The 26,901-nt window shown below is 46.5% G+C and overlaps 3 protein-coding genes across 18 annotated transcripts; 1 reads left to right on the plus strand and 2 right to left on the minus strand.

Moving 5' to 3' along the window:
- Positions 1-1,325: 1,325 nt before the first annotated feature.
- kansl1l (KAT8 regulatory NSL complex subunit 1-like) lies at positions 1,326-14,227 on the minus strand. Of its 15 annotated transcripts, none has more exons than XR_002841322.2 (17): positions 13,867-14,224; positions 13,661-13,768; positions 13,200-13,283; positions 12,276-12,801; positions 9,307-9,448; positions 8,852-9,016; positions 8,286-8,392; positions 7,015-7,144; positions 6,218-6,368; positions 6,001-6,138; positions 5,009-5,110; positions 4,711-4,811; positions 3,934-4,058; positions 3,591-3,645; positions 3,261-3,373; positions 2,357-2,472; positions 1,326-1,423 (listed from the first exon to the last, which is right to left on the minus strand). XR_002841322.2 is itself a non-coding variant. In XM_072700804.1 (17 exons), exons 2-17 carry the CDS (start codon positions 13,680-13,682, stop codon positions 1,421-1,423), a joined length of 2,193 nt encoding a protein of 730 aa, XP_072556905.1. In that variant the 5' UTR covers positions 13,683-13,768; positions 13,867-14,227; the 3' UTR covers positions 1,326-1,420. The 15 variants fall into 15 exon arrangements, 14 of the variants coding, with proteins under 14 accessions (XP_072556905.1, XP_023693554.2, XP_023693555.2 ...); XM_072700804.1 differs by having other exon boundaries at positions 2,357-2,557; positions 3,261-3,401; positions 13,867-14,227; XM_023837786.2 differs by lacking the exon at positions 1,326-1,423 and having other exon boundaries at positions 2,097-2,557; positions 3,261-3,401; positions 13,867-14,225.
- A 610-nt stretch (positions 14,228-14,837) lies between these two features.
- On the minus strand, positions 14,838-20,500 carry LOC111857203 (dnaJ homolog subfamily B member 11-like). Its single transcript, XM_023837812.2, has 10 exons — positions 20,326-20,500; positions 19,542-19,698; positions 18,788-18,888; positions 18,225-18,354; positions 17,953-18,095; positions 17,740-17,822; positions 17,258-17,315; positions 16,953-17,064; positions 16,315-16,474; positions 14,838-15,444 (listed from the first exon to the last, which is right to left on the minus strand). The coding sequence occupies exons 1-10, from the start codon at positions 20,397-20,399 to the stop codon at positions 15,380-15,382; spliced, it is 1,083 nt and encodes a 360-aa protein (XP_023693580.1). The 5' UTR covers positions 20,400-20,500; the 3' UTR covers positions 14,838-15,379.
- A 496-nt stretch (positions 20,501-20,996) lies between these two features.
- LOC111857204 (ras-related protein Rab-5B-like) lies at positions 20,997-25,524 on the plus strand. 2 transcript variants are annotated; one of them, XM_023837815.2, is made up of 6 exons: positions 20,997-21,568; positions 22,560-22,807; positions 23,121-23,272; positions 23,507-23,629; positions 24,132-24,225; positions 24,454-25,524. In XM_023837815.2, exons 2-6 carry the CDS (start codon positions 22,648-22,650, stop codon positions 24,564-24,566), a joined length of 642 nt encoding a protein of 213 aa, XP_023693583.1. In that variant the 5' UTR covers positions 20,997-21,568; positions 22,560-22,647; the 3' UTR covers positions 24,567-25,524. The 2 variants fall into 2 exon arrangements, with proteins under 2 accessions (XP_023693583.1, XP_023693581.1); XM_023837813.2 differs by having other exon boundaries at positions 20,999-21,568; positions 22,557-22,807.
- The last annotated feature ends 1,377 nt before the right edge of the window (positions 25,525-26,901 follow it).

A 26,901-nucleotide genomic window follows, 5' to 3' on the forward strand; every position in this document is an offset into this window, starting at 1 on the left:
CTGCAACAGGGTAGTGCATCTAACCTCCAGCACACTTCCACGAATACAGCCATCATGTTACTGTTGTTTGAGAGTGAAATGCAACCATTAGGAATGACATAAGCCGTATGTCTATGACACATTTCTATGATTATTTTAAATATGAAACACCATGTACACTTCATGGGCCTGCATTGATTCATGCAGAGTGAACTGCTGTAAATTATAACAGTAGTGCAAATAATGTAATACATAAAATCTGATGTAATATACATGCACCTTATGGTGTTCCCACAAACCTGCAGGACCACGAGTTTGACGGGCACCTCCTGCTCTGTCCTTCTCATGCTTGCGCAGGCTCCTTCCGACAGGCCAATAACCTGCAGTGTGACAGTATGTGTCACACAAAGGCCTGGCGTCCCTTGCTGGCTACCTCTCTGCCTTGTGCCACTCTTATTGTTGTCCCTGAGCCAATTTTTAAAAATACGTAATAAAGTGGCAGAACACATTGATACACATTGCAGAGACAGACAGACAGAGACAGACAGACAGACAGACAGACAGAGACAGACAGACAGAGACAGACAGAGACAGACAGACAGATTAACCCTGGTTTTATTTTTGCATTTCACATGCGCATGTTGATTTTGAGTTATATATCTGGCCCTCGTGTTGCTGGAAAGGCTCGGTTTCACAGAGGCAAGCAAATTAGTGGTTATGAAGTTCTTTGTGGGATTCGTGTCACGGAGCCGCAGTACAACTGGCAGCCAAACAGCCCAGAAGCGGCAGAGACCCACCTCTATATTGTGTTTTATATTTATAGCGCTGCCGTCTGACTTGGTGGGCTGCTCCCTGTAATGCTGTCCTTGTGCTGCTCGCTAGTGTGGAGGCGGCACTTGTAATCTTTCTGCCTACCGCGCTAACAGCGCTTAGTCGCTTATTTAACCACTTATGGATTTTTGTACCCATCACCTGCTTTAAGTAGGTCAACCACTCTGTGCCTCAGATAGATTGATCACTTTCCCCATGTTGATGGATGACAAAATGATTTTCCATGTGTGTTACGTCATGTATCCCAGGGAAGAAATATGTAAAACCTGGGCTTATTTTGACATATTACTGTTAAAGTAAATGCACAACCACTCAGTATCATGTTAGTATCCAACCAGAGTCAGTCACTAAAGTATCTGTCTGTCAAAGGATTGTAGGGGCACTCAGTAAGAAGGACCAAGAATGCAGAGTGAACTGGTACATCACAGCTGTGAAAAACCAGGCTGCTTGCTGGTGTTCAGCTCTTACTGTGCTGCATGCTGGGAAAACGGCCAAAACAGGGCACGCTGTCACCGCTCCCGGAGAGGCCAGCACTGCTGGGGAGCCTCCATTAGGGCTCAGGGCCTCCTCTTCCTCTTGCATCTCCCAGAGGTACCACCTGACAGCAAAGTCACTGTGCATGACACATATTGTGGATGCTGGGTAACAGGTTAGATAATGGGTTACATAACTATGTATTAATCTGCATTGAATAAGCTAACAAGCCCCAGGCTAAAAGACACAAGGGCAAAGGAAGACACAAACAAAACAAGTAGCAGATTCGCAGAAATCACACACATAAACACGTAATGAAGCATGCTTACGTATGCTATGTCCACTCCTGAAGAATTACTTATTGCACGGTTGTAAAATAGGATGGGATGGGATGGGATGGCATGGGATGGGATAGGATGGGATGGGATGGGATGGGATAGGATGGGATGGGATGGGATGGGATGGGATAGGACAGGATAATGTATCCATATGAAGGACCTCAACCCACGACCTGAGTTACAGGAAGCACACTTCACTAAGACGCGTGAATTTGTTCTGATTGTCAGGCTCCACAAAGCTCAAAACGCTTAAGGAACATAGTTAAAAGCATTTGTAGCTCACACACATACGTCACGACGGCAACATGCTGCAGAAGATGCTGACCCATAACCCAAAACAGCATGTTTCTCTTCACGCCACCCCAGCCAAGAGTTCTCTGTAATCAGGGTCAAATTTGCTGAAAATACACGCCAACTGAACCACCTACGTTGGACACGACACAATTGAAAGAACACCACAGGTGCATCTTGCAGTATCTTTAGAAAAGTGTTTAATATTCAGATTGTGGATCAAAGCTTTAAAAGCTAGAAAGTGTCCAAAATCTAAAACAATTGTATAAAGTCTCGTCCGGCCATTACAATTCATGCATCCAGTTTTGGCAGTTTGGTACCTTAGCATTACTTTTTGCAAATTTGTGATGTTTACACTGGCATCCTTCAGGGGGAGTCATGGCTGCTCAACATGAATTAGCAGCCATTCTGCCAGCAGGGAACTCGTCTGCCACCACTAATACCATCATGGGCAGCGGTGACGCCTCTAACTGAAGCCGTCTGCTGTCCTCCATATCATCTGCAGTCACTGTCTGTCTGCGCAGACGGGTCACTCTGGGCCTTTCCGCTCCAGGCAGGACTGTCCCCACACGTCGGCGGTCATGCAGAAAGAACTGCAGGTAAACAAAAACAAAGGCAGGAGCCTCGGGACTCCTCTGCGCCCCCTAGAGGGGCCACCAGGTCAGCATCTCCACAGAGGGTCAAAGGGCCTGATCCATGACTCATACTTGTACAGATTTACTGCCTATAGTCACCTAAACTCCAAAATGACCAGGGCAACTACACACTACAATAACACCAATATGTGCAACAGAATATTTTTCCATTCGAGTTTTAGGAAAACATTTTCTAAATAATGCTGAATGCTACTGATGAATTTTCTGATTGCGAACAGTAGTGCAGAATGGCTGTCAGTCATCAGTTCCCAGCCACCACTGAGAATACAGGACAAGCAGACAGAAAATAACTTTGTTTTACAGACAATGACAGTAGGGACTGAGTAAACAAAGTGTGTATAACTATGAGCAGGAAGTGCTGATTCCTGCCAGAGACAATGAAAGTCCTCTTTAATTCGCACTCCTGTTAGGGACAAATAAACCAGCTTGCGAATTAAGCGATGCTGAAATTCTTCACACGGAGCCCAGAGCGTGGGCGTGACGGAGGGTTTGGAAAACTCTCCAACTGCCATTATGTACAAATAACATAAAGGTTTTATTTTTGTACTGAGCATATTGAACACCCAATTTGGTGACTTGGGCAGGACCAGGCTCATTTTCACCAAGAGGCCCGTAGCAGTGAGAAGAGCTCCACATCTCGTGCTGATCACACTAGCCGCTCCGATGGGGGATTCAAACCAGCTCTGCCCACCTGCCACTCCGCCTCTGGCCCCGGCCGCACTCCCAGGAGGACCAACGGAGCCTCTCTGCGGCCTCGTATGGCAGATGTCTGCAGGCGAAGGCTTTGTCTGAGAGCTCCTCCATCTGGGGAAGGTAGCCAGAGACACCAGAACTGAAACGTGTCATAATGAGGGAAATTACACACATGTGTCATGACAGACCGACTGTATTAAAAGCATTAGAACCAGCAGACCTGTGTTCTGTTGCTATTGTCTTCTTAATCATCTACCTGCTTTAAAACTCTGGATGGCTGCCCCATTACACAACATCTCCCCAGCAGAGATAATGGCTACAACCTTACCCTGACAGGAGCTTCTTCTCCAGCATCTAGAGGCTCGACCTCAATGACACGCCAGCTGTTCGAGGCAGAGGTGCGGAAATTACTGAACGGACCAGCATTCTGGGTTAGACATTAGGCCAAATTTAAGTAATAATAAACCAGCCTGCTGATACGTCGATCATTGACAAGTATGTAAACACACTGATCTGCAGAACCTTAGAAATCATGACAATGTATAATAAATCTGTGTCCAAACAAGGCTCCTGTGTTGGAGTGCTGCAATAACACTAATATCTGGGACTGCGACCTTTATAAATGGGTGTCTTTATCCCTATGGTGGTATAGTGGCCACAGGTGAGAGTACCTGGGTGTGACGATATGCTTCTGCTGCAATTCCTCCCTCTTGGTTGCGGTTACCAGGGAAATGGGTATGATGACATCATCGATGTCAAAAGAGAGCCCTCCATGTCGGCCCAAGTCTCCCCACCTCTGCATCACAAAGTTAAACGGTAAATATAAAGTGACAGTGAAACGTTTGGACATGCCAAGCCACCTTCAAAGGAGAGTGATAGTGTCACATCACATGATCTGGCTGCCTGACCTGACCGAGAAGGAAAAGTGGCCAATGAGGGCTCAGCATATGTGGGACCTCATTCAGGATGCTGGAAAAGCATCCCAGCAGGCTACCTCATGAAACTGGCGTAGAGGAGACTGTAGGGTCAACCGGTCCCTGGAGCAATCGGGGTTAAGGGCCTTGCTCAAGGGCCCAATGATGGCATCACTCTGCTGACCATGGGATTTGAACCAGCAACCTTCTGAGTTCCAACCCATGGAGCTGCCCCCCCCAACAGATTATATATTTTTTTGTTTAATACTTTTTTGGTCAGTGCATAATTCCATATGTTATTTTATAGTCTTGATATCTTTATAATTATTCTAAAATGTAGAGAATATTACAAATAAAACTTTCTATGGGTAGGTGTGTTCAAACTTCTGACTGTTGCTGTACCTGCACCTTCATGCGGTTAATGATCCATAACCTCAGAGCACTGAATCACAGAAACAGTGTCAGAGCTGTAATTAGCCCTGGTAATCAAAGCAGATGTTTTCAGGCTCTGTGCCAAAAGGCTAAGCAACCCACCAGGTTGGAGGAGAGCATCTGTGTCCGGTTGCCCTGGGGGACCGTGAGCCCCTCAGGGCTGTCCTCCGTGCTTGTGGAAGGGTTACTGAAGGGGTCCGCATCTGTGGGCACGCACCACACGGAAAGCACACGCAGGTCAGACCCTGTGCCCTATTAGTATCAATGCCTTCAGGTTCCTTTGGTTGGATTCTAACATCTGTGAATAACTTAAGAACTAAGAGTATTGATAAACACAACATGCAAGGATATCCACCATCTTGCTCCTCCCTCTTACATGATTGGCAGCCTCTGTCCCTACCCTCTGAGCTCCTGTTTGAGTGCCTCCGCTTCCTCCGCCCTCGTTGGGTGAAAGGAGACCCATCTCTGTGGGACGTCTGACACTTCGGATTGGAGCTGAACACTAGGGGATGCAAGACACAGGGGTTCCACAGTGCAAAGCCAAGGCCCCATCTTACCATAAATCACAAAATCTCCCCTAACCCTGCAGTCATTTAAGCACTAACCCTGCAGTCATTTAAGCACTTCTACAGGCCAGGCAGGTTCTACCTTCCTGAGACACATATTCATGAGTGAAGGAGACGCGACTGGATGCTTAGAACAGCCCTCGGCGCCGGCCGGAGGCCAGACCACACCACACAGAGACAATGCGGCCCAGCTCTCACAGATAGCACAGAGTGTCCAGCCCAGATAAGCCAGGACAATACTAGAGTCATCAAACATCTTCATATTTCTGGCTGCAAAGCAGTAAACAAATCCAGATACAAGAACATGCCGTCATAATTTGCATCAGTCCCTGTTCCTCCATTGCCTCTGTCTTAAAAGGGAACTGGGGAAACTGGAGGCAATGATATGTTTATGTATATGTATAATAATAATAATCATAATAATAATAATAATAATAATAATAAACCAGACATGGAGAAGCAAAGCACAAGGCAGCTCTTTGTAATGAAGCCCATGCAGCAGGTTTACAGTATACAGCATTTAGGATGGAGATCACAGGCTCAACCCTGTAGGCCGGAGGTTTCTGGTTCCATCTGGTTCCAGTCCCAGTGACGCCCCTGCCGAAGAAACCTTGACCAGAACGACTCCTTTCAAAAACCAAAAGTTTGGGCAGCATTGAGAGAACCGTGCCATCACCACATAATCTCACTGTTAGCTAAGCTGGGCCTTCGAGCTGGAAGTGCGGCAAGGTACTATTCATGAACGTTTCTCACGAAGCAATTTGGGCGACAGCGATGCGATGACAGCCGAAGATGGAAACTTCACCAACCTGTTGAAGATCCTTACCAAGCATAGGTGGGGTCCTAAAAACCGTATCCCTAGTTGGAGGGAGAAAACATGGGCTTGACCTCTCTATCTGAACCAGGGCTGGCTGCCTCTCATCTCCACAGAAAGCACTTTGGAGGTAGAGGGAAAGTGGAGTCTCTGTAGATGACACAGAATGTTTCAGGATCTAAAAATGAAACAAGTTCTGCTCCCCTGGATACTGAGAAAGTATATTTACCTGAGGAGAGGGACAACACCGGGTGAGGCCTCATCAGCTCCGCCCACCTTCTCTCATCCACTCCCACGGGGGCCTCTCTGGGCCAGTAGGGCTCTGTGCTCACAGCTGTTGGACGGCAGAATTCACAGAGCGGGCAAGCAAGGCTGGGCTCCTGTGCAGGCAGTAAGGGCATCAACAGAGGGCAACAATGAATACCAGAGATGAGAGTGACTGTAACAATTTAAATTAAATGAGCATTTCCACTACTATTAGTCAGCAGTGAATCTGTGAATATAATTAGTAAAGATGAAATCAGCTTCTCTAACCATTTCACAGCAGAAAAAGATACCATCCCAAACCAGATTACTTGTCTAATAGTGAGAATTCACACAAATACACATCTAAGATTGAAATTCTGCCCTTTCATCCAAATAGAGCTATATGTTTCAAACAGGACTCACACAACGTGAAAGCATGATACTGCAGGCTACCACCCTCAAACATTCACACCACAGCAGTCTGACAGATTTCAATATCACAAAACACTAAATGCAGCTCCTTAAAGCACAAATGAGGAGGCATCTATTTGTCAAGGACTCATTGTTTTAAGCTAAATGTTAGTCTGCTTTCCCCACTTCCGGTGCTGGGCAATAAATCAAGAGAACCATTTTGTACGGCTAAGCCAAACAAAGCCATAAAAATGTGGGGCTTGTTTGCCATTTGAGGATGACCTGGGATGACTCCTTTTTCCAGCTCGAGACGCAGCTAAACCACAGACAGCAGACTGGACGCTCCTCTCACTCCGGTCCAGTTCTTACTTGCTGCATGCATGGACATCGGGGGTCAAAGGTGAAGAGGCGGCGCCTGCAGTAGGTGAGGAGGGGGCGGGTACGAGCTGATTGGCTGGACTTTCTGCAACGACTCTGGTGCTTCTTGAGATGAACTTGTCTGAAAAAAGGAGAGACACTCCAGTAGGACACATCAGGGGAACAGCAGAGCCACAGACAAACTCATGCAGGATAAATACAGGCTCCTCCCACAACACAGACGAAAAAAAAAGACCCAAGGATCATTTTTGTATTACAAGGCCCTAAATTTAATATAAAACAAATATAACTAAAACACAAATCTTACTACTGCCTTTACTTTCATCTGGACGAAACTAACTAACTGGTGGCTTAGTGTTTAATTCATTAGCTGCTAGCTGGACTAATTTACTTTTCATATAACCTAAACATTAACTCAATTTCAACAAAAGGAGTCATGTTTACATGGAGAGCCATATGGTATAGAGTCCATCAGCAACCTATTATGTCACTGTCACACACATGACGTCACCTGAAATACCATCTACGATAGACGTGAGGAAGCCCTAATCAGTTAAAACTAAATCTGTATTGTACTTTAATTAACAATTTTGATGTTTGTCTTTTGTACATTATAGTCAGGGGCCGCCCAAGTCTTTTCAGGGCCCTAAGCAACACTTGATTGACTTAGTTGTCTTCTGTCATCTTCCTTCCCATTCTGACTGGTCAGATGGAGAGGCACCTGGAGGCTACGTTCTTTGCTCAGGGAACCACTGACGACGCGAAGCACACATAACATTCGCAGAAGAACATTTAAACAACACATACACCACCTGCATAAGAACATAAGAAATTTACAAACGAGAGGAGGCCATTCGGCCCATCACCCTCCACCTTCATTGCTGCTAATCCAGTACAGGGTCACGGTGAACCTAGGGTTGTGGTCACAGGCTGCACAGGGCACAAGGCCGGGGACACCCTGAACAGGATGCCAGGCCATCACAGGTCACACGTGCACAACCACACACTCCCATTAAGAGGCACAAATTTGGCCTAAAAATGTTTCTGGGACAATGACAGACATGGGGAGAACAGGGAACCTCGACACACATGCAGAGTGGAGGCAGGATTTCAGCGTGAACATTGTGTTGTTTTAAGATAAACGATGCACTATATTAATGATTATGTACTGAGCTAACTCGCGCTGCTGAATAACTCTGTGGTAATTGGGCTATAGGTTTTCGGTGACGAAGGACAGTAAGATCAGGGGACGTTGTTCCTACCTGCCCCTGTCGATCCACCTGCCGGGGAGGGGGGGCTCCGGCACGGTCAGGGGGGCAGAGCACAGGGGGTCCCTCAGTCTGCTCACAATCTGTGCCAGCTGGGCGCTCTGAAAGGTAACACCAGTATCACGTTACTGCCCGCTAGCTGCCCAAGCTACTACTGCCCCCGTGCAGTTTACAGACCGCCCCTCTGATGACCTCTGACCCCTGATCAGGCATTCTTCATGCTTTATATAAAACGTGTACACACCTCTGTATCCATCCCACCACTGCTACATTCCTGACTTCTCCACCACGTGACTCATCCACTGCCCAGAGCACTGACCAAACACAATGATGCTCAGTCTTCACTATTTATGGTTGAGGGAGTTTATGGTTGAGGAAGGCAAAGCGAGAGAGAGCGAACAAGGTGATAATGGTTAAAGAGAAAATCCCAGTAACAATTACGAGAGGGGTCTCGTTGACCCCAGAAACTCAAAGAATGACATAGGTAGGTATGATAGTCTTAGGAGCGTAGAGTAAGCTGACCTGCGTTTAGCTCCAGCTGTGCGTCTGTGAAGCCTCACCTGCCTCTCGATGTTCCTCAGGAGGCGCGTGAGGCTGCTGGGCCCTGCCTCTGGATCGGAGGCGGAGTCATTGGGGTGAGCAGGGGAGGGTCCCGTCTGCAAGGAGCACGTCTGTTGGACCCTGTTGCCTGCCGAGGACCGTGGCCCTGCCAGGACCACCCGCTCCTGGGAGACACACACACCAGGAAACTTCCTCAGCAGCTACAACGAGGAAGTGCCATGGGAGAAAAGCCCCTTTTAATCATTACACACTGCACAGCGTCCAAGTCTGACGACATCATGCATAAAGAGGTGATACTTTAACTCCAGGAAACAGATTAAGAACCATGTTTATGGAAGTTATTTTTCACTAGAAATGGAGAGAAAGTACCCATGCGAGCAGACTAATGGCCACGCTGAACAGCAGCAGATCCGTGATGAATCTGACTAAGGTCTGTGTTGTTCTGGGCTCCCACCTTGCTGGAGACGATCCTCCTGTGAAAGTTATCGAGCACCTGGATCTGGGCTCCCAGCTCTGCCAGTCGCACCTGCAACCAGGCCCAACGGCTGCCGATCTCAGCGCGCTCGGCCTGCCAGCGCCACTCCCGCCCGCCGTGGCTGTCGGCATGGAGAGACCCCATCAGAGCGCCCCCTATAGCCAGTACCCATCCCTACACTGACATCATGACCAAACTGCAGCAGGTCAGCCCTAGCCCAAACCCCACCCGACATGACAACTAAAACACAGCTGGTTAACTAACCATATACAGGTCAAATTTGGGTCTGATGAAATCATGACATAATGCAAATTGAAAACGTGCATCCAAATCACTGCTATTCCGTTTCCAACAATCTGTTACAGCTACAGAGAGGATGCTGGGATTAGTTTCCTGTTCTGCTTAGCAGCTAAAATACACACTTTCACATCAAAGGAAGAAGTCACACATTTCTCTGGGGGACAGTGAGCTTCTGTTTCCAGCCCCATCGCCGTGGATCGCTGTGTGAGCTGTTGTTTCCGGTCCTCCCAGCTCCACACTGCATACAGTAAGTTGCCCAACGAGGGAGCTGTTTCTGGATGGTGCCCCATCCTTTGGGTTGTTCCCTGCCTTGCGCCTGTAGCGTCCAGGATAGACTCTGGACCCCCCAAGATCTTGAATAGGACAAGCAGTTTCAGAATGTGGATGGATGGATGGACGGATGGGAGCGGCTTCCTTCACCAGGCAAAAGGCTGGTGATCTCGCAGAGTGATTCTGCTCAGTCCCTGAAGGAGGGACTGTGGGGTATGACTCTGTAGTCCCCTCATGCCCACTGGGCCAGCCGTCACGTCCAGGGAAATCCCTTAATCCCGGAGCTGGGGAAAGCCCCAGGACCCCTTCGGCCCTCCATAGCCATCTGAACTGGGACCAGACCCAGATTATCCCTGCCAGCTAAGGGCCGCAATGAGCAGGAACCTCTCTGTGCCAGATACGCGGCGTGACCAGAAGAACGAGGACCCAGACAGACTGCAGAGAGAAAGAACCGGCATCCCCAAGATGAATGGAGCCCCTCTAGCTTCCTCGAAGCATATCGTACAGGAAAGTGTCTCTGTGCAGCTGTCATTCAGATACATGTAAAGAGCCAAAGTTTATTTATTAATAAATAGTGGACATGTGCGTGTGGTATTGGTAACCATCTGCTCCCAGTTTCATGCACCAGTTAGCATAGCATTGGGTTACAACCTCAGCAAAGCAAGACTGTCCCCATGCCAGAGCCTGCTGAGCGTGTTAGAGGCTAGGGGAGAGGACCATGGGAAGGGGGCTGAAGAGTCGCCCCAAAGCCTAGCGAGCAACCTGGACAACAGGGCTAATGTCTTAGCAGCCAGGGAGCCTCACCGCAGAATCTCAATGGCGGAAAAACCCAACACGAAACCAAGGAAAACAGCAGAGGAAACAGCCAGCAAACCAGTCAGACAGGCTTACACCACATCACTGTGGTCTACGAATTCCCCTCAAATTCCCGACTAACGCTGGAGCCCATTTTACTGTAAATACTAAACGTAAACCATATTGACAGAAACTGAAGAAAGAAAACCCAGAGACAAATGAGGAAACATATTTGCAACCACTAAATGCGGAGCCTGCAGATGCTAAACCAACAAAGACGTCAGGCTTCAGTGAACTGAAGGACTTGTAGTGAGATCTACAACCCGACTGCAATGCTCTCTTTGTGATGATTATCACACCAAAAAGTGTAAGATGCTTGTGAATGCATGACACACAATACGTAAGCTTTTAGAGAACAGAGAAGGGAGCTTTTCTTTACATTTTGGTCTGTTGTCTTCCAGGACTGCGTAGACGTGCTCTTTAAGGCATCCAAAATTATTTGTTGTTTTGCAGCATTTCAAACTTTCTCATCACCAGAACGGTAACCATGTCAAATTTATGGTGCCTGTTTCTAAATTACAGAAAGTTTGACTCTGAAAGGGGAGGGGAATAATGTCCTCCATGGTATATTAAGCTGTTTCTTCTAACCCTGCCCTGTTTCTCTAACTCAAGTCACAAGGACGAGACCTTGGAGTGAGGAGACTTCAGCCATATTGTCCTTGATTTGGTGCTTATCTGCCGGTGTGATTGGAGAGACTCCAAAGATACCCACCCACTCCAAATCAAACATGACTGCTGCTCTTGATGAAAGCGCTGCGCTCGCATTGTGTCTTTCAGCTGTGCAGGTCACTTTGGATTCAGGCTTCTATCAGTCATGGCTCTATTTCTTCTACTCGAGTGGTCCTTCAGATCAAGAAAAGCTCTGAGTGCTAGGAGGTTGGGGCAAGATGGGACGTGCACGTAGCTCTCTCGATGGCAATCAGGAGACAAGAATGTTAAGCAGCTATGAAGAGGTGACTAGGCTCGTGACAAACCGATGCTGACAGGACGATTGGACACCAGCAAAAGCCAAACCCGGCAGCGTATAACCAACGGACTCTGTGTGTTTCTAAACATCTCTGCAGTGCTTTGTGTTCCCAGTGCAGCGCTGTGCATGCTCTGATGTTTGAACCCTGCACTTTCAGTCTAAATAAGGAAAGCGTTTCATTGGATCTTACCAGCTCACACAATGCCCGCCTACATCAGGAATGTAAACTTCTGCTGTGTGAGTGTAACTGTAGAAAATATAGGCCACTATGTCATATAAACAGTGGCATGTTAGAGCAAGGTGTCTGCCAAACCAGTGAATATGAATTTAAGTGCCGTGTTTGCATGATGATGCTTTTAGAGTCAATGTATTAAACAGTGTCCATATGGTGCATCAAAAGTGAGAAATAACAGATTACACAGAGCTATACCAAACCAACGTGTTCTTCAGAAAAACAACACTGGGGTCTCTATCATTTATGCACTTCACAGGATGCTGTGATCGACAATCAGGCCACACCTACGGAAAGGAGTTGCTCTATCCATCCGCTACTCACACTGGCAGCCCCTGTGGTCCTGGTGTGACCTCGCGGTCAGGCTCCTCATCTGAGCTGCTCTCTGTGGCATCAGAGTCAAGCTGAGCCTCTCTCATGACCACCTGAACATGGCTGGCAAGGCGGTGGACGTCCCTCGAGGCATCCTGGCCCTGAAGAGCAGGGGTGAGACCAGCTTCTGCAATCCCAGGGAAGCTCGAGTCTTGTGGTAGAGGACCGAGGGATGCTGGGAGTGCGTCCTTCTCAAGACACCCCTCCCTCAGGGTGTTCAGCTGGTGGATGAAGTGCTGGATGGCGTGCTGTCCCAGGAGAGCCCTGACACGGCGCTGCATGAGCGTGGCCCGTCTGACCAGGGTCCAGTGCTGGGAAACGCAGTGAACTCTTCGATCCCACACCTGCTGCTCTGCATGCAGGCTGCTGGGCTGAAGCTGGGAGAGCTTCTCTTTCACAGCTGGGACTGCAGCTCCAGACCTATTCAGCCAGCTCCTCTCCGCCCCAGAGGGCTTAAGCGTAAAGGACTCCGGCAAAGCTGGTGACATTACAGAAGGTCCTCGCAGTCAGAGTCATGTAAGCTGGAAAGGACCCCCTGGCTGAAATTTAGAAACAGCTCTAAAAGTTGGCACAAGATCTTCTGTGCAAGGAGGACTTGCTGTGATCTTCGGTGATCTCGGAAGCAAGGAGAAAAAGCCACAACGGGTGACAGAATTTTCAAATAGAAGCAGCTTGTCAGAAGTGGTAAGCTAGTCAATTAAATGGGTTAAAAAAAAGGTTACTTGCTCATAACTAATTCAGAAAAATCAGGCACGGAAGCGACACTGCCATTCAACACATAGCAGTCAGCACGCTTTTTTAATACACCGTCTGAGAATCTGGAGTACCCTCTATTAAAACGGGCTCGCCTGTTGCAGGAGACCTTCCTTCACTTACACTCATCACAGCTCCATCTGCGTGCCGGTACCCAGACTGTCCCACAGACACCCGCTCGCGCGTCTTCTCTCTCCCAGATGTAGCCTGCTTAGAGTCACGGGCGGAGGAAACCCTGCCTGGGCGGGTCTATGCAAATCACCACGACGGCATCAGCCAATAGGAAGGGCGCCAGAAGCCCTGCTATGAATTTTCACCTGCGTTTCTTTTCCGAACAGTGTTTTCATTTTTACTTTCATACAATCTACTAATATACACGTGTTTAAATACACCGCTCGAACAGATCCCCAGAAAACTCCTGGTTTAGTTGACTTTTTCCATATCCAGTTATTCAGGTAGTTCAGCTCCCTCTGCCGGAGACCCTCGTGCTCTACAAAAATCTACGTGTACGACTTGAAGGCACCTGAAATATTTTGGTTCATAATTGTAATATATACTCTCGTTCTGTTATCAGCAATACAAACCTGATAGGGTATATATATTCATATATTGCGGTTGTACCCGACCGAGGCTCGAGGAGACAATCAGCCGTCTGTTTCAGGATCCCCCATAAACGCTAACTGGGACCATGTCTGATGGATAAGAAGGACAGCCCATAGTTGTGGTCATCAAGCGACTACCATGGGTGCCAGTCAAACCAGGAAACTGTAAAAGCACATCATATTTTCACCTAATCCATCAGCTGGTTCAGGAGAAGGATACTTGTAATCACATCGTGTTTCTTCAGTTTTCTTTTTTTGAACTCACAAACTGATACAGGAGAAATAGATTCCCAAGTTACAGAGCTGCTAGTTCTGTACGGTTTATGAAGTGTGAGGAACTGGGGATGTATTTCTAAAATGTCCTCGGGCGGGTTAAGCACGGGCGCAGCTAACACCGATTCTTAAAGCTAAACTCAAGACAACCGTTATGTGCTGCTGCCACCTACTGGTCGTCGTTTGGTAACTGCAGATTTTCAAGTTCTATTTAATAACGCTTGTTTTATTAAGATGCAGTATTGTCTGCCATTAAGATGGCAGCAATAAAAACACCCCCACATGAAGGACAAACATGGCTTGTCTGTAAAACACTTAGCGTTTATAGATTAAAGGTTGGTAAAAGACTAGAACGGAAAAGTATGAAGTGAGGTCAGCAGACAGTCAATTTGATCTAAAATGTAATTGAATCTGACCCTGCTGATCGCTGCAGTTCAAAAACACATTAATGTAGCGCGTTAATAACAATTCACTGTTATCTGCCAGTAATAATAATAATAAAAAAAGTTATTGGTTAAATTACTCAGCATCCATAAGTAATAAATGGCTCAGCAAGACAAAACATCAACGTGTATGCAAACACCACGCCAGGGACAGCATTGTCTGTCAACAAGCCCCATTTAAATATTTAGAATTCAGCAGAAATCTATTATGCTTTTGCATGAATATGTCAATTTATATGTTGCCGTTTTGCCAAAGTCCAGTGTGTAGGAGTGTAGGCCAGTGGACGGCCTGCGTGCGTGTGGAAGGGATCAAGCAGATACCATAACAAACTAAAATCCCACTGCGCACTGGGCAGTACAGCCAAGGGTGGACACTGTTATGCAAAACCCAGCACTGCAATGGCAGCAAAGGCTCCAGGAAAACGTGCTCAGAGACCCAGGCGGTAAGAAAAACCTTTTAATCCTCTTATGATCTTTAATATTTCCTGTCTGCTGGCATGTTTTACACAGGTGCAAACAGCGCACTGCCCTGGTGGCGATCATCAGGCACAAGCATACTTCGTTGTTGGAATAAATTAAAAGATTACAATGGGAGACATTTCAAAAAGACCCACACAGGTCACAGGGCGCAAGTGCAGGACACCCGTGCTCATTTAAAATGCAACCTTGTCTGTTTGTACCAGTGGAAGCTGCATAACTGACAGCTCAAAGGCCCAATCTCATCAGACAGAAATCAAGGGGTATGTGTCAAAGAAAAACCAAGTAAAAACATGAAATAAAAATCTAACGATGATCCTTACCAAAAACAATCATGACAGAGGCACTGGTACTATTAAAAAACTGAACAAGAGGCCCACATTATTAAAAATGAAGAGAGGACATACAAATCCAGCCATCCTGAGTACAGTCTTAAAAATAAATAGATCCACGCATGGAGGCTGGCTCCTGTGTTTGCGTGAGGGAACAGTTCGGGGGAGCTGGATCTTCAGTACCCCTGCAGTCCGTTATACACCCTCTGTACTGAAGCTTGCCTCAGCAGCTGCCGTATGCCTGAAAGGTCACAAGGTTACAACATTAACTCTGCACACTTCACTCTGGGAGGTGTTTAATCCTATTTTAGTGCATGCTGCTCGATTACACTGTCAACTGAGGCCGAGCAAAAACCAGCACATCCCACTATCCTAGGATAAAATAACATACTAGGAATTTTCTACAAATGATCTTTGACTAAACACAAATTCAATCTACTTTCAATTTAAATATGTTCTACTGTATTGCTTAATTTCTTGAAATTAAGAGATTTATCCCTCTGACTAAACAGCTGCATCTTATTTTCACAACATAACAGAATTTCAAGCTGATGAGTAAACAGAAAGGGCACAAAAATAACTCAAGATGATTGCACATGCCATCTGATATTCAGGGTCATTTTCATTCCAAATGGTATCTGCTTTTTCAAAACTCAGTTGTAACCATTATATGAACAATACTGTCCAAGATATACCACTGGGAAGGCAGATAAGCAACCTAATAGATCAGCGTTTCCGAGTCCAGTCCTCAGGGACCCACAGACAGCAACAATGTGGACTGCCAGACAGGGAGCAAAAACATGGACTAACTCTGTGTCCCCAGAGACCAAAATGAGTAGCACTATGATTATTAGGTGGGGTACTAGATTTCACCAAACTTCAATATGCCTTGTGCATATGATGTTAACAGCACAAGACTTTAGATGACACACCCATCTTGTTCAGAGGAGTGGAGTTTGCTGATAACCGTCAGAATAAGGCACTATCATTAATATAAGGCTCAGTAGACATACGTAAATGAGAATGTTTATCTGAATGGGCAGCGTGGTGGCATTCGGGAGGGCATCCAACTGCCTGCCCCCCCCCCCGTACCCCCAACCACTTCCCTCACCTGCTTTCTGCGGCTCGTCAAACTGCTCACGGGGGAACTCCACGTCAAAGGTGACAATCAGGGAACCACGGATGTTGTTGTTGTCGAAGTTGGGCAGCCCTTCGCCTTTCTTCCAAAGCTTGGCTCCAGGTTTGGTGATCCTGTCCCTCGCAATGTGAACCTGCCACAGAAGCATTAACACCATCCATTTCACAGGCGCTGGAGGGGGGGGGGGGGGGTAGGTAAACATGTACATGTAACTTCTCAGCTTTCATTATCAGCCTGATAGGAGCGCATATGTGTATATGGGCAGTGGTGGCTTAATGGTTAGGGAAACGCACTTGTAATTGAAAGATTGCAGGTTCGAATCCCTGACCAGCAAGGCACCACTGAGGTACCCTGAACAAGGTACCGCCCCCAAGCACTGCTCCCCAGGTGCTGAATTAACTGCCCCCTGCTATGTCACACTGTCACATATGGGTGACAGTCACACTCTGTGGTGTGTCAATAAAATTACTGTGTGTGTACTGGGTGAAACGGCATTTCGATGGGTGAAACGGCATACCACGTATATTGCTGTATTGACAATAAATCCATCTTGAATAATGACAATTAATCACTAAATTCTAAAAAATATGCAAGTCTGTATGAATACGTACCTTATGTCCGTCTAAGTGAGCGATATCCATCTCAAAGCCCATCAGAGCCTCCAGGAGGGAGATTGTAACGTTAGTGTAAAGGTCATCTCCTCGCCTTTCGAACACCGGGTGCCTGTTGGTACGTCCGGTCACACATTACCACTGACACCCCCCATCACAGCACTACGGAGAACCAAACTACGGCCTTGCATAGGGGAACGTGTCCACTCTCATAAAGGCAGAGAAGTTCAAAGCCTCGTAGTTGTTAAACAGTTGATTCCCGTTTCAGTATGACCAGAACATCTCAGAGCCCAGTGCACTCTTACTTCATCACTTTAATGCGGAAGCGGAGGTCTCCTGGTTCTCCATCGATGTGCGGTTCACCTGATAGAGGAAAGGAAAGAAGACAGAGAAACTCAGTCTGATGTGTGTGTCAACAGTCAAGGGCTGAGTGATCATTGTTCTATATTAACAAACCTGGGACACTGACATAGCTTGAACTGTAAATAAATGTATATCTTTGACATTCAGACTAAGTGCGTACCACAGATGTGTGTTTTGATTATACAAGGACAGTAAAGGCAAGTTAATAATTTGCTTACAGATCTAAGGTCTACTGATGTTCTTTGGATTCCTGGCAGCACTTTTCTCACTCATTCCATCCCTCCATCCATCTGTCCATTACCAGTACAGGATCTCAGTGTCACCATTACATTGTTACGAAAGCAAAATTCTATTCTGCGTGATAAACACACTGAAGTCGGATATCCGCCAGCCGCATCCCCACGTGAAGTCCTTTGCTCCTTACCTTCTCCAATAAAGGGATATTCCATATCATCCCGCACACCTTGCTCAATCTCCACCTCCAATGTTCTTTCCTCATTTACCATCCTGTGTTGAGAGAGACTCTCAAAAGTCATATTCTCATATTTATTGAACCGACATTCCATTCTTGGCACAACAGAGAGAGACGAGGACACTGTGCGGCGACTGGATCTCGACAGACACAGTGGAAGCTCACTTCACATTGGGACACTCGTCGCAGACGACTTCCTGGGTCATCTGGAAGCGTCCAGGTCCCAGCTGAGTGGTTCTCGTTTCCTGTCTACAGTTGCATTTCCTCTTCCCTGGGGCCTCTTTGGCTACAGGCTTGTTACGCACAACCTGAGCAGGAAAAATGGAGGAAGAGGAGGAAATGAGTTTGTGCTGAAGGCTCTTATAATGGTGTAATACGTAAGGGTATAACGAGTCTAGCGGAATCATCTTCCACACAGGCACGGATGAGAGACTCACTTCCACAAAGTTGCCCGAGTAGACTTCTTCAAGCGTCACCTCGAGGTCCAGCACGATGTCGTTTCCTCGGGGGACGTTCCGGTCCTGCTGCCGCTGATTTTCACCAAAAAACCCAAAGTCACCAAAGAAGCTGCAACATGCAAAGAGGAAATGCAATTTAAGTACAAGTATCACACTGCCAGCGATGTACGGATCAGAGATCTCACACTCATCAAATCACGTGTGTTCAGAAATGCTGCTATAAAACTGGGACCAAAACAAAAATAAATACCAAAAGACATAGATAAGTTATATTTAATGTTTTATTTTGAATCAATTCATATAAGGAAGTCATAAAGAAAACTGTGACTAAAACACAGAGCTTAGTATCTATCCTATCCACAGCTCTGTAGCAGTGTTTCCGAACCAGGTCATCAGGGACCCACCAGCCGGTCCACGTTTTTTCTCCATCCCAGCTCCCCATGGACTGTCGGAGTGTCCTCAAGGTTGGAAAACACTGAACCATTTGTATATGTACAATTCAGTCACCTCCTTCCCCATCTAGCTTCCATACCATTGCTCACCTGGAAAATATATCTCCGTGCGAGCTGTGATGATGACCCTCCTTCAAACCTTCTTCTCCATAGGCATCGTACTGCTTCCTTTTCTCTTCGTCCGTGAGAACCTGATATCGCGAACCATTTTAATGCCGATGTTCATTGATCAGTAAATTTTGGTTGAGTAGAAACATTTTTAACGCACTCCCTGGTAAGTTTTCGCCAAATAAGTTTCTACGGTGGGTTAAATGTGTTATTTCCTGGACTTAAATTCTTGAAGCTGCAGCTATTCCACCCCTCAAAGTGAGAGCGTACAATTAAATCCCGCCCCACTTATTCGAATGATTCGTTTCGCGTTTTCACGCATCCACCTTCTGGGTTCAACTATCACCCTGAAGGCAAGAACCAATAGAAAGCGGCCACACATTTCTTCCCACCAATCGGAAAGCCGCAACGTTTTGCAGCGCAATTAAGTCACGCCTCTTGGTAGTGTGGACCGAATCATGCTGAACCACAGTGTTTTAGCCTAGAGGTTCATTCATAAATACAACCAACTATAACAGTTAAGCATTAAATAAACTCAAGTCTTTAAAATACGATAAAGTTCATATTTGTATAAACACCACGATTACTTGGGTGGTTAGTCAGCTACGCAGGTTAAAACCCCTGTATGCATGATTAGATATCGTATGATGTTAAGCTGATTTCAAATGGAAAACTAGCATTTGTGAATGTGTGCTAATATTCACACACAAACCGACTGCACTTCGGACATAAGCACCTCATATGCCGCCCCGAGGTCCGCAAACTTGTCCTGAGCCGAAGGGTCATCCCTGTTTCTGTCCGGGTGAAGCTGCAAAGCTAGTTTCCTGTAGGCCTTCTTGATATCCTTAACTGATGCTGACTTCTTCACACCCAGGATTTTGTAGAAATCACGCCTAGGAACAATTATGAACTTCATTAATTGTGACAGCGACCATGAGCTAATAAAATATCCACTCTGAGTGCCTATAAGCGCTAAAGCGATGTATTGAGCGTAGTCTAATTTTAAATAAATCCAAGGTGACAGGCTCAGCCTATGGGTATGTACCATTGAAAAATACAAACTGGAGTAGCTGCTCCCTGTAACTATTTTTAAGGAAGGAGTCCCCGGCTCTGCTCCATCTAAAAGGAAAGGATTATTACACACAGAGGAGAAACCGGTGTAAGCGCTAGGTGATGGGGGTCATCTAACGTAACGGTGTATTATTAACCGCAAACAAGCATATTTAAATTAGAAAATTACGTAAGGGAATAGATGCGGGCTGCAGGTGCTGTCATTGTGCGATAATAACAACGAAGCCTGCTTATGAGAAGCGGAAAACAGCACTGAATGCATTTTACCACGTACACCCTGAGGATATCTAGCATGCAGAGTATAAAATGGTATATTCAGAAATATTTCCCACTGGCCCCAGCAGCCCGTACAGCGTGCAGACCAATCAGAGCACAACATGTGTACCGGCGAGAGACGCCGATCACCCCTGCGGGCAGCACCGCGCCTGCCCGGCTGTGCGGTTACTCACCCCGCAAAGGCTGTCGCCGTGAAATAAAGCAGTAAACAGCATAAGCAGCGCAGATTCACAGCCCCGACAGCCATAGCAGTGGGTATTGTTTCGTTAAGCCCAACCGAGATACCCGGCTCCTGTGTCAGAACGGTGTTTCCTGCTCTCACACAGCAGTCTTACTGCTTCCGCCGGTGGACCCGCCTCCGATGGCTACCGCCCCCCCCCCCTCCGTGAGAACAATAGTTAAAATTTTAATTCATTTAGTGTGTGTGGTCTAGAGTCTGTTTTACGACAAGGTTGAATTTAATGTCCAATATTTAAACCTATGGAAAAAATTAAGTCTTTTTTATTTTTATTTTGTGGATTCAATAACTTTATGGGCTTCAGATGTCTATGGTTTAGGCTGGTATATAACTACGTGTAAAGCTAGTAAAAGCCAAATTTTGTTCTGTAACAAAATTTTCCCTCATATCAGCATATCGCAATAAAGAATATACAAAGCGGCCCTCGTCCTGCTGGGCCAAGCCGGCAGGGAATTTGGCTGGATCAGAGACTCCTGGGCTATTTGAGTTGTCAGATGGGAGGTGATGCTGTGACAGTAGAATGTGTCACCTGGGGAAGGTGATGGCATTATCTGTACTTCACGCTAACGCAACGGTGCGACAGCGCGCGCCGATTGTGACGTAATTCTCGTCATAGGGGCTGGCCTTGGACACCAAACAGCAGCCACGCGAGGCCACAGGCCGCAGGTGCCAGTCTATCATAGTGCACCGCAAACTCCACACGCAGCACGAGAGGGAGGAAACAGAGCATATTGTATAAGTAATAAAATGAATGTTTTATGTTGTTTCTTAGCATGTGAATCACAGTCGGTACTTTTAACCTTTCGTAGACAGTGCATCACTGTCATCTAGAGTAAAACAGGAATATGAAAATATGGAATAAGTCACTTCTGTCTGCTGTCTAACTGCCAGCTTTATTCATTCATTGATTAAACAAGTGCAGAATCGCATGTCACATGCGCGAATGCATTTCAAAGCCCTGCGGCCACCGATCCAAAGTTCTAAACCCATGGTGCGCTTAATGCGCATGTGCGGAAGAGCAGAAAGAACTCGGGAGTCCAGTGCCGAGAGCTGCCGGCTGCTGGGAGGCAGTACTTGTGTGTGCGTCCGTGCGACTGTCCGTCTGTCCTTTGGCAAAGGTCTTCGCTCATCTCCCAGACAGATTCGTCCTGGCGTTAAAAGAAGCTGCTTTAGTTCAGGTATGTTGATACGCCAGTTCGGACGCATCGGATTGTGGCTTCACCATTGCATTCCTAGAATCAATAAAGGCTGCACTAAAGCGTTCGTCTGCTTTGAATGTGAAATTCAGATTGTTCGTTATGTTTATAGTTATCATTCTCATAATAGTCAGATACTGACACGCACTGGCACGGACGCACGCTGAAATACCCTCACTCTGCTGCTGTCATTGCAGACTTGTGCATGGTATATTTCCGCGCTGCAGGATACCCACGGTCGTGTTGCGCTTTATCTGTAAGGTTTCAAAGTCCCGTCCTTCTGCCCGGCAGCCGTGTTGTCCTTTCGTGACTCTGGAGGTTGTGAATTTCTAACTGATTTTGTCTGCTGCTTTAACTTTCCTGCTAATATAAACACAGCAAAGACTCAGAGAGCCTTAAAAAACATGTTTTGGCTGTGAAATTTCAGTGTGAAAACAGATCATAATTCCTAATTATGACCCCTACTAAAATGTTTTGAAGATAACAGAATATGTTCTTCCTGAATGGTGTTCATCATAACGTTTTCTTGGTGTCCCCATATACTGTTGCTTGTTGTGTAATAAACGGAAGTGTCAGAGTTGGGCAGAGAGTGTCCATAGATTGCAGAAAAGACCTGGGACATTGACTTCCTCTACAAAGAGAAGTGTACTTTCAGGAAGTGTGTACTGCTTATTGAATATGCTTTTTTTTTCCAGTGCCTTGAAGGACAGGCCCCAGGTTACTCCAGTTTTAGGACAATGGTTGTCATCTGAAAATAATCCATGATGGTAATAATAATTATGATACAGTAATGACATGGAACATGATGTCTGAGCAATGAAACAGGCGACATCCTGGAATGTTCCGTGAAACATCACTTGTTACTCTGTCCCTTTACAGTAGGCTGTGTATTTCAGGAGCTTTTCTTGGACCTACCTGGAGCCCAACTCCTTTTAGCAACATCAGCAACATGCCAACATTGTTGTTTCAGAAGCAGAGAGTGACAGCAGGACAGAGGTGGAGTCACACAGTGAAAAGAGCAGGCTGGCCACAGACCTCCCTCTTCTGAGGAACCCCTCCTAATGGCCAGCGGAGGAAGTACTGAAGATGACACCCCGCAGCAGACGAAGATCTGCCAGTTCAAGCTAGTGCTGCTGGGAGACATGGCAGTGGGCAAATCCAGCCTGGTTTTGCGGTTCGTGAAGGGCCATTTTGACGAGTTCCAGGAGACCACTATAGGAGGTGAGCACACAGGAGAACACTCTGGATAACCATCCAAATCTGAGGTTTCACTAAGCAGGAGGAGGTTAGCATTAAAACCTGATTTCTCAGCAAACTTCAGAATGTTCAGTTTAAGCGTGAAAGACCACAAAGTATCATATTCTCACAACTATTGATGAGCATTTGGGACCAATTGCAAGCTTGAGAAAAGCATACATTCACAGGATCGGTATTCCATATTTCTTGATGACTAATGTGTGCTGGGAACTTCAAAAGCAAATCATCCCTCACCTGCTGTGACGATGTTTCCCGACCTCCCCTTTCTTGGTCTTAGCTGCATTTCTGGCACAGTCAGTATGTCTAGATGACACAACCATCAAGTTTGAGATTTGGGACACGGCAGGACAGGAGCGCTATCACAGCCTGGCTCCCATGTATTACCGAGGTGCTCAGGCTGCCATCGTGGTGTTCGACATCACCAAACCGGTAGGCTGACTGCGTCACAAGACGAGTAAGTCCAGACCAAGTTTTTACTTCAACCAACCATTTGAATATAAAGAGCCACAGTCACAGAGTATTGAACTGGCTGGTTGAAACAAAATTTTGGACTGGACTTTTACTCTCAGGACCTGAACTACCCACTACTGGTCACAGGACCTTCAGAAATACTCCAATATACCATTCAAGTGAGTGTGTTCAGAAATGTTCATCCCTGTTCAGGAGACCTTTGAGCGGGCCAAGGCTTGGGTGAAGGAGCTCCAAAGGCAGGCCAGCCCCAGCATCGTTATCGCCCTGGCGGGGAACAAAGCTGACCTGGCGGACCGGCGCATGGTGGAGTACGAGGTGCGACACAGCCAGGGCCTTTGGGGGGCCGACACTTGGTGGCCCGAAAGAGTACAGTCAGGGGGGTAGACTCTTCTCCTGGAGGCTGTGTGTTTGCTCATTCCCATTCTGTCCCATTCCCATTCTGTCCCATTCCCCAGACCCAGAAATTCCAAATGATAGAGATAAATTTACAGTTCCCTTAAAAATACTGAAACTCAGTATGTGGTATAAAAATATACTTAAACGTATATAGTAACATATAAAGTAAACCTGTGGATTTTAACAATATGCAAAATGTGTACAAAATCCATTTATGGTTATCCTAATGATGACATTACAGCATGTGTTTCTGAGTTTTAATTTTGCAGTACGTGCTCAGAAGTATGTGTTTCAGTATCAGGATTTGTCCAGGACCAGGCTTAGCTATGAGTATTAGATGATCAAACTTGACACCAGCGCTGACATGGTGTGTGATGTAAGATGGCCTTACCCCCATCCCTTCACCTTCCCGCTGTGATAGGAGGGTCAGGCCTACTCGGAAGATGCTGGCCTGCTGTTCATGGAGACTTCCGCAAAGACCGCCATGAATGTCAATGAGCTGTTCCTGGCTATTGGTAAGCCCCGCCCCCATAGGGGTGCTCAGTGGTGCGGCCCATGTCATAAATTCCAGGAATGTTCTACCAAAAGCCTTATGGGCCCCATATCATTCAAATAAAGTTTGCTGATTCAGCACCTGATCATCATCCATACAACCTTTGCACCTGTGTTCAGCTTGTTTATAATGTTCTGTATATGCGGTAGCAACACAACAGACTTATTTAAAACCAGTAATCTTTCTCCAGCCAAGAAGATGCCAAAGATGGACACCCAGAACCCCACACATGCTGCTTGGCACAGGGGGGTAAACCTTCAGGAGCCGAATGGCCAGTCTTCCTGGGGCTGCTGTGCTAGCTAATGTGGCTGTACTTCAGAGCACTGCAGAGCACTGCTCCAGACCCCAAGCCTGCTGCACCCTGTTGGCGATCCCGAGTGGCTGGGAATGCTGTCTTTGGGAAGCAAGTGGAAGAAAGTGGCAGAAATTCCAAAGGACAATAAGAAAATAAAATGTCCTGCTATTTTGTATATTATCTAGCGCCATTGGGAGGTTTTAAGTGGTGAGGGACAAAATGATGCTTTGTGAACCATCTGCTGTATGTTTTGACCCCACTAGATGGTGCTCTTGCTTTGCTTGGGGGTATCCTTTGTGTTCTTTTTTTGAAAAGAAAGCACCATCTAGTAATGGGATCAAAAAATACAGCAAATGGTCCACAAAGCATCATTTTTTCCATCACTAGTTCTAAGTATGTAAAATTAAGTAACAGCCTTTTTTAAAAAAAAAATACGAAGCACTGCTGATGAGTGACAGAGGTGGAGGGAACGTTGTGTAGTTTTAGTCCAGGTGATGGAGTACAAGGAGAAGGCATCAAGGTGGCTGAAACTCTGGTTAGTTTAAAGTCTTATTGGTTGCTCTCACTATATGAAGGACCCGTCAGGGGTACCCCGTTACCTGCATCAGACACTGAGTCAAGCTAGACACACTTAAAATACCTGTTTGTGAGTCTCCCGATCTCTTCCACCTCTTCTACTAGTTGATGAGGTGAAGGCCTGACCCCCCCCATGCAGAACATAGCTACAGCATTCCTGGAGGACTGCACTCTGTCGGCCTCCAGTGCTGGTTCTGACCCTGTCCCTTCCAAGTCATGGTTATGTGTGTCCATATGGATCTACATGCTTCTGTCTATCAGCTTCTATGCATCTTCTCCTTTTGGAATGTTAATTTACAGTGACATTATATATGATACTGTGTGAATATTATAACTATATTATTATAATACTAATATAATAAGCAATATTGAATAAAGCAGAGAATTGTATTGTTCTATATTTTTAAGGTGAAGGGGTTGGGTGACATGCATTTTGTCCACCGAACCTAGTCAATAACCAACAGACACGTTCCCACAGGGAGCTGAGCTGTGGGCTTCCAATGCTGGCTGCAGAGTACAGTGTGATGCCTATAAACACCAGCTGTGGTCACCTTCAGTCTCACCAAGAAGTCTGTTGTGCTTCAGCACATTTCGGCATGTTTGTCATACAACCTTGAGCAGGATGAGAGGAGGGTTGAGAAGGGCAATAGGTGCGGACAGTACAATGGTGAGAATTGTGAGGCGCTCTCTGTGTATGAGGAAGCTGGAAGCCTGTAAGCAGATGAGTTTCCGGGGGGGGGGGGGTGGCTCCCCATGTTGGACTGACCTTTATGAATGCATGAAGGAAAATAAAAATATGGGGACACAAACAAAGAACCTTTTGCAGGTCACTCTGAACCTTAAGCCAGGAATTTCACGTCACCTCAATTCAATTCAATTCAATTCAATTTTATTTATATAGCGCATTATCACAACATTACATTGTCTCAATGCGCTTTACATTTCTGCCTCAAAAGGACCCCCCCATTGAGTAAGCCAAAGGCAACGGTGGCAAGGAAAAACTCCCTAAGAGGAAGAAACCTTGGGAGGAACCAGACCCAAAGGGGGAGCCCATCCTCCAGGGGCCGGCAGATGAGTCAAACAAACAGGATGAAATGACTAAGCTAATACAGACAAGATGAAATGACTAAGCTAATACAGGGGTTGAAATATATGTCTCAATGCAGCGGCCGACCGGTGCAGGCACGTGGTGCTTGATGCATGAAGGCAGGATTAATAGACACACAGCCGCAGGATGGATGGCGAGGCATCGTGTTGAGCCAAGGGCAGGCAGGTTGGAGGGTAGTTGCCGGAGGTGGAGGTAGTTGTCTTGCAGGCCGCAGAGGCATAAACTCTTCAACGACATTGTGCTCCATGGAGCACACCCCAGAAGGGGTGAGGGAGGAAGTAAGAATAATTGTGTATTAGCCAGAGTTGAGGAAACCAGAGGCAGTGCAAGCAAAATGATCGAGTGCAATATTCGTCTAGGCTCCGGCAGATCTGAGTATAGCAGCATGAGAAAGAGGGAGAGACAGGCGGGAACACAGGCATGGGGACTCACTGAACATCAGCACTCTAGTGTAGAGCTAGAGTGACAGCACTGACGCCTCAGTTTATCCAAAGCCAATGACACCGATCCCCACCCAGCTCATCACCTCCTACTGTTAGTCTGACTGGGAGTGAGGGACTAGCTGGAACCAGAACTAGGTTTCCTATACGCTAAGCTATACAAGTGCGTTTTTAATCTAGACTTGAAAAGCGAGAGTGTGCCTGAATCCCGCACATCCG

The sequence above is a fragment of the Paramormyrops kingsleyae genome, chromosome 16 (genome assembly GCF_048594095.1).
Source record: "Paramormyrops kingsleyae isolate MSU_618 chromosome 16, PKINGS_0.4, whole genome shotgun sequence".
In the NCBI taxonomy this organism is placed as follows: Eukaryota; Metazoa; Chordata; class Actinopteri; order Osteoglossiformes; family Mormyridae; genus Paramormyrops; species Paramormyrops kingsleyae.

Coding starts and splice junctions, on each gene's coding strand:
- kansl1l (XM_023837786.2), bottom strand. CDS start 13,682: ATGAATATATATACCCTATCAG. Junction 9,449..12,275: donor GGACCACAGGGGCTGCCAGT/GTGAGTAGCGGA, acceptor CCATGCCGACAG/CCACGGCGGGCGGGAGTGGC. Junction 4,059..4,710: donor AGATGCTCTCCTCCAACCTG/GTGGGTTGCTTA, acceptor TTTGTGATGCAG/AGGTGGGGAGACTTGGGCCG.
- LOC111857203 (XM_023837812.2), bottom strand. CDS start 20,399: ATGGCTGTCGGGGCTGTGAATCTGCGCTGCTTATGCTGTTTACTGCTT. Junction 17,823..17,952: donor GACGAGTGTCCCAATGTGAA/GTGAGCTTCCAC, acceptor CTCTCAACACAG/GATGGTAAATGAGGAAAGAA. Junction 15,445..16,314: donor TGACGAGCCGCAGAAAGCAG/GTGAGGGAAGTG, acceptor GTGACCTTTCAG/GCATACGGCAGCTGCTGAGG.
- LOC111857204 (XM_023837815.2), top strand. CDS start 22,648: ATGGCCAGCGGAGGAAGTACTGAAGATGACACCCCGCAGCAGACGAAG. Junction 23,273..23,506: donor TGTTCGACATCACCAAACCG/GTAGGCTGACTG, acceptor ATCCCTGTTCAG/GAGACCTTTGAGCGGGCCAA. Junction 24,226..24,453: donor TGAGCTGTTCCTGGCTATTG/GTAAGCCCCGCC, acceptor ATCTTTCTCCAG/CCAAGAAGATGCCAAAGATG.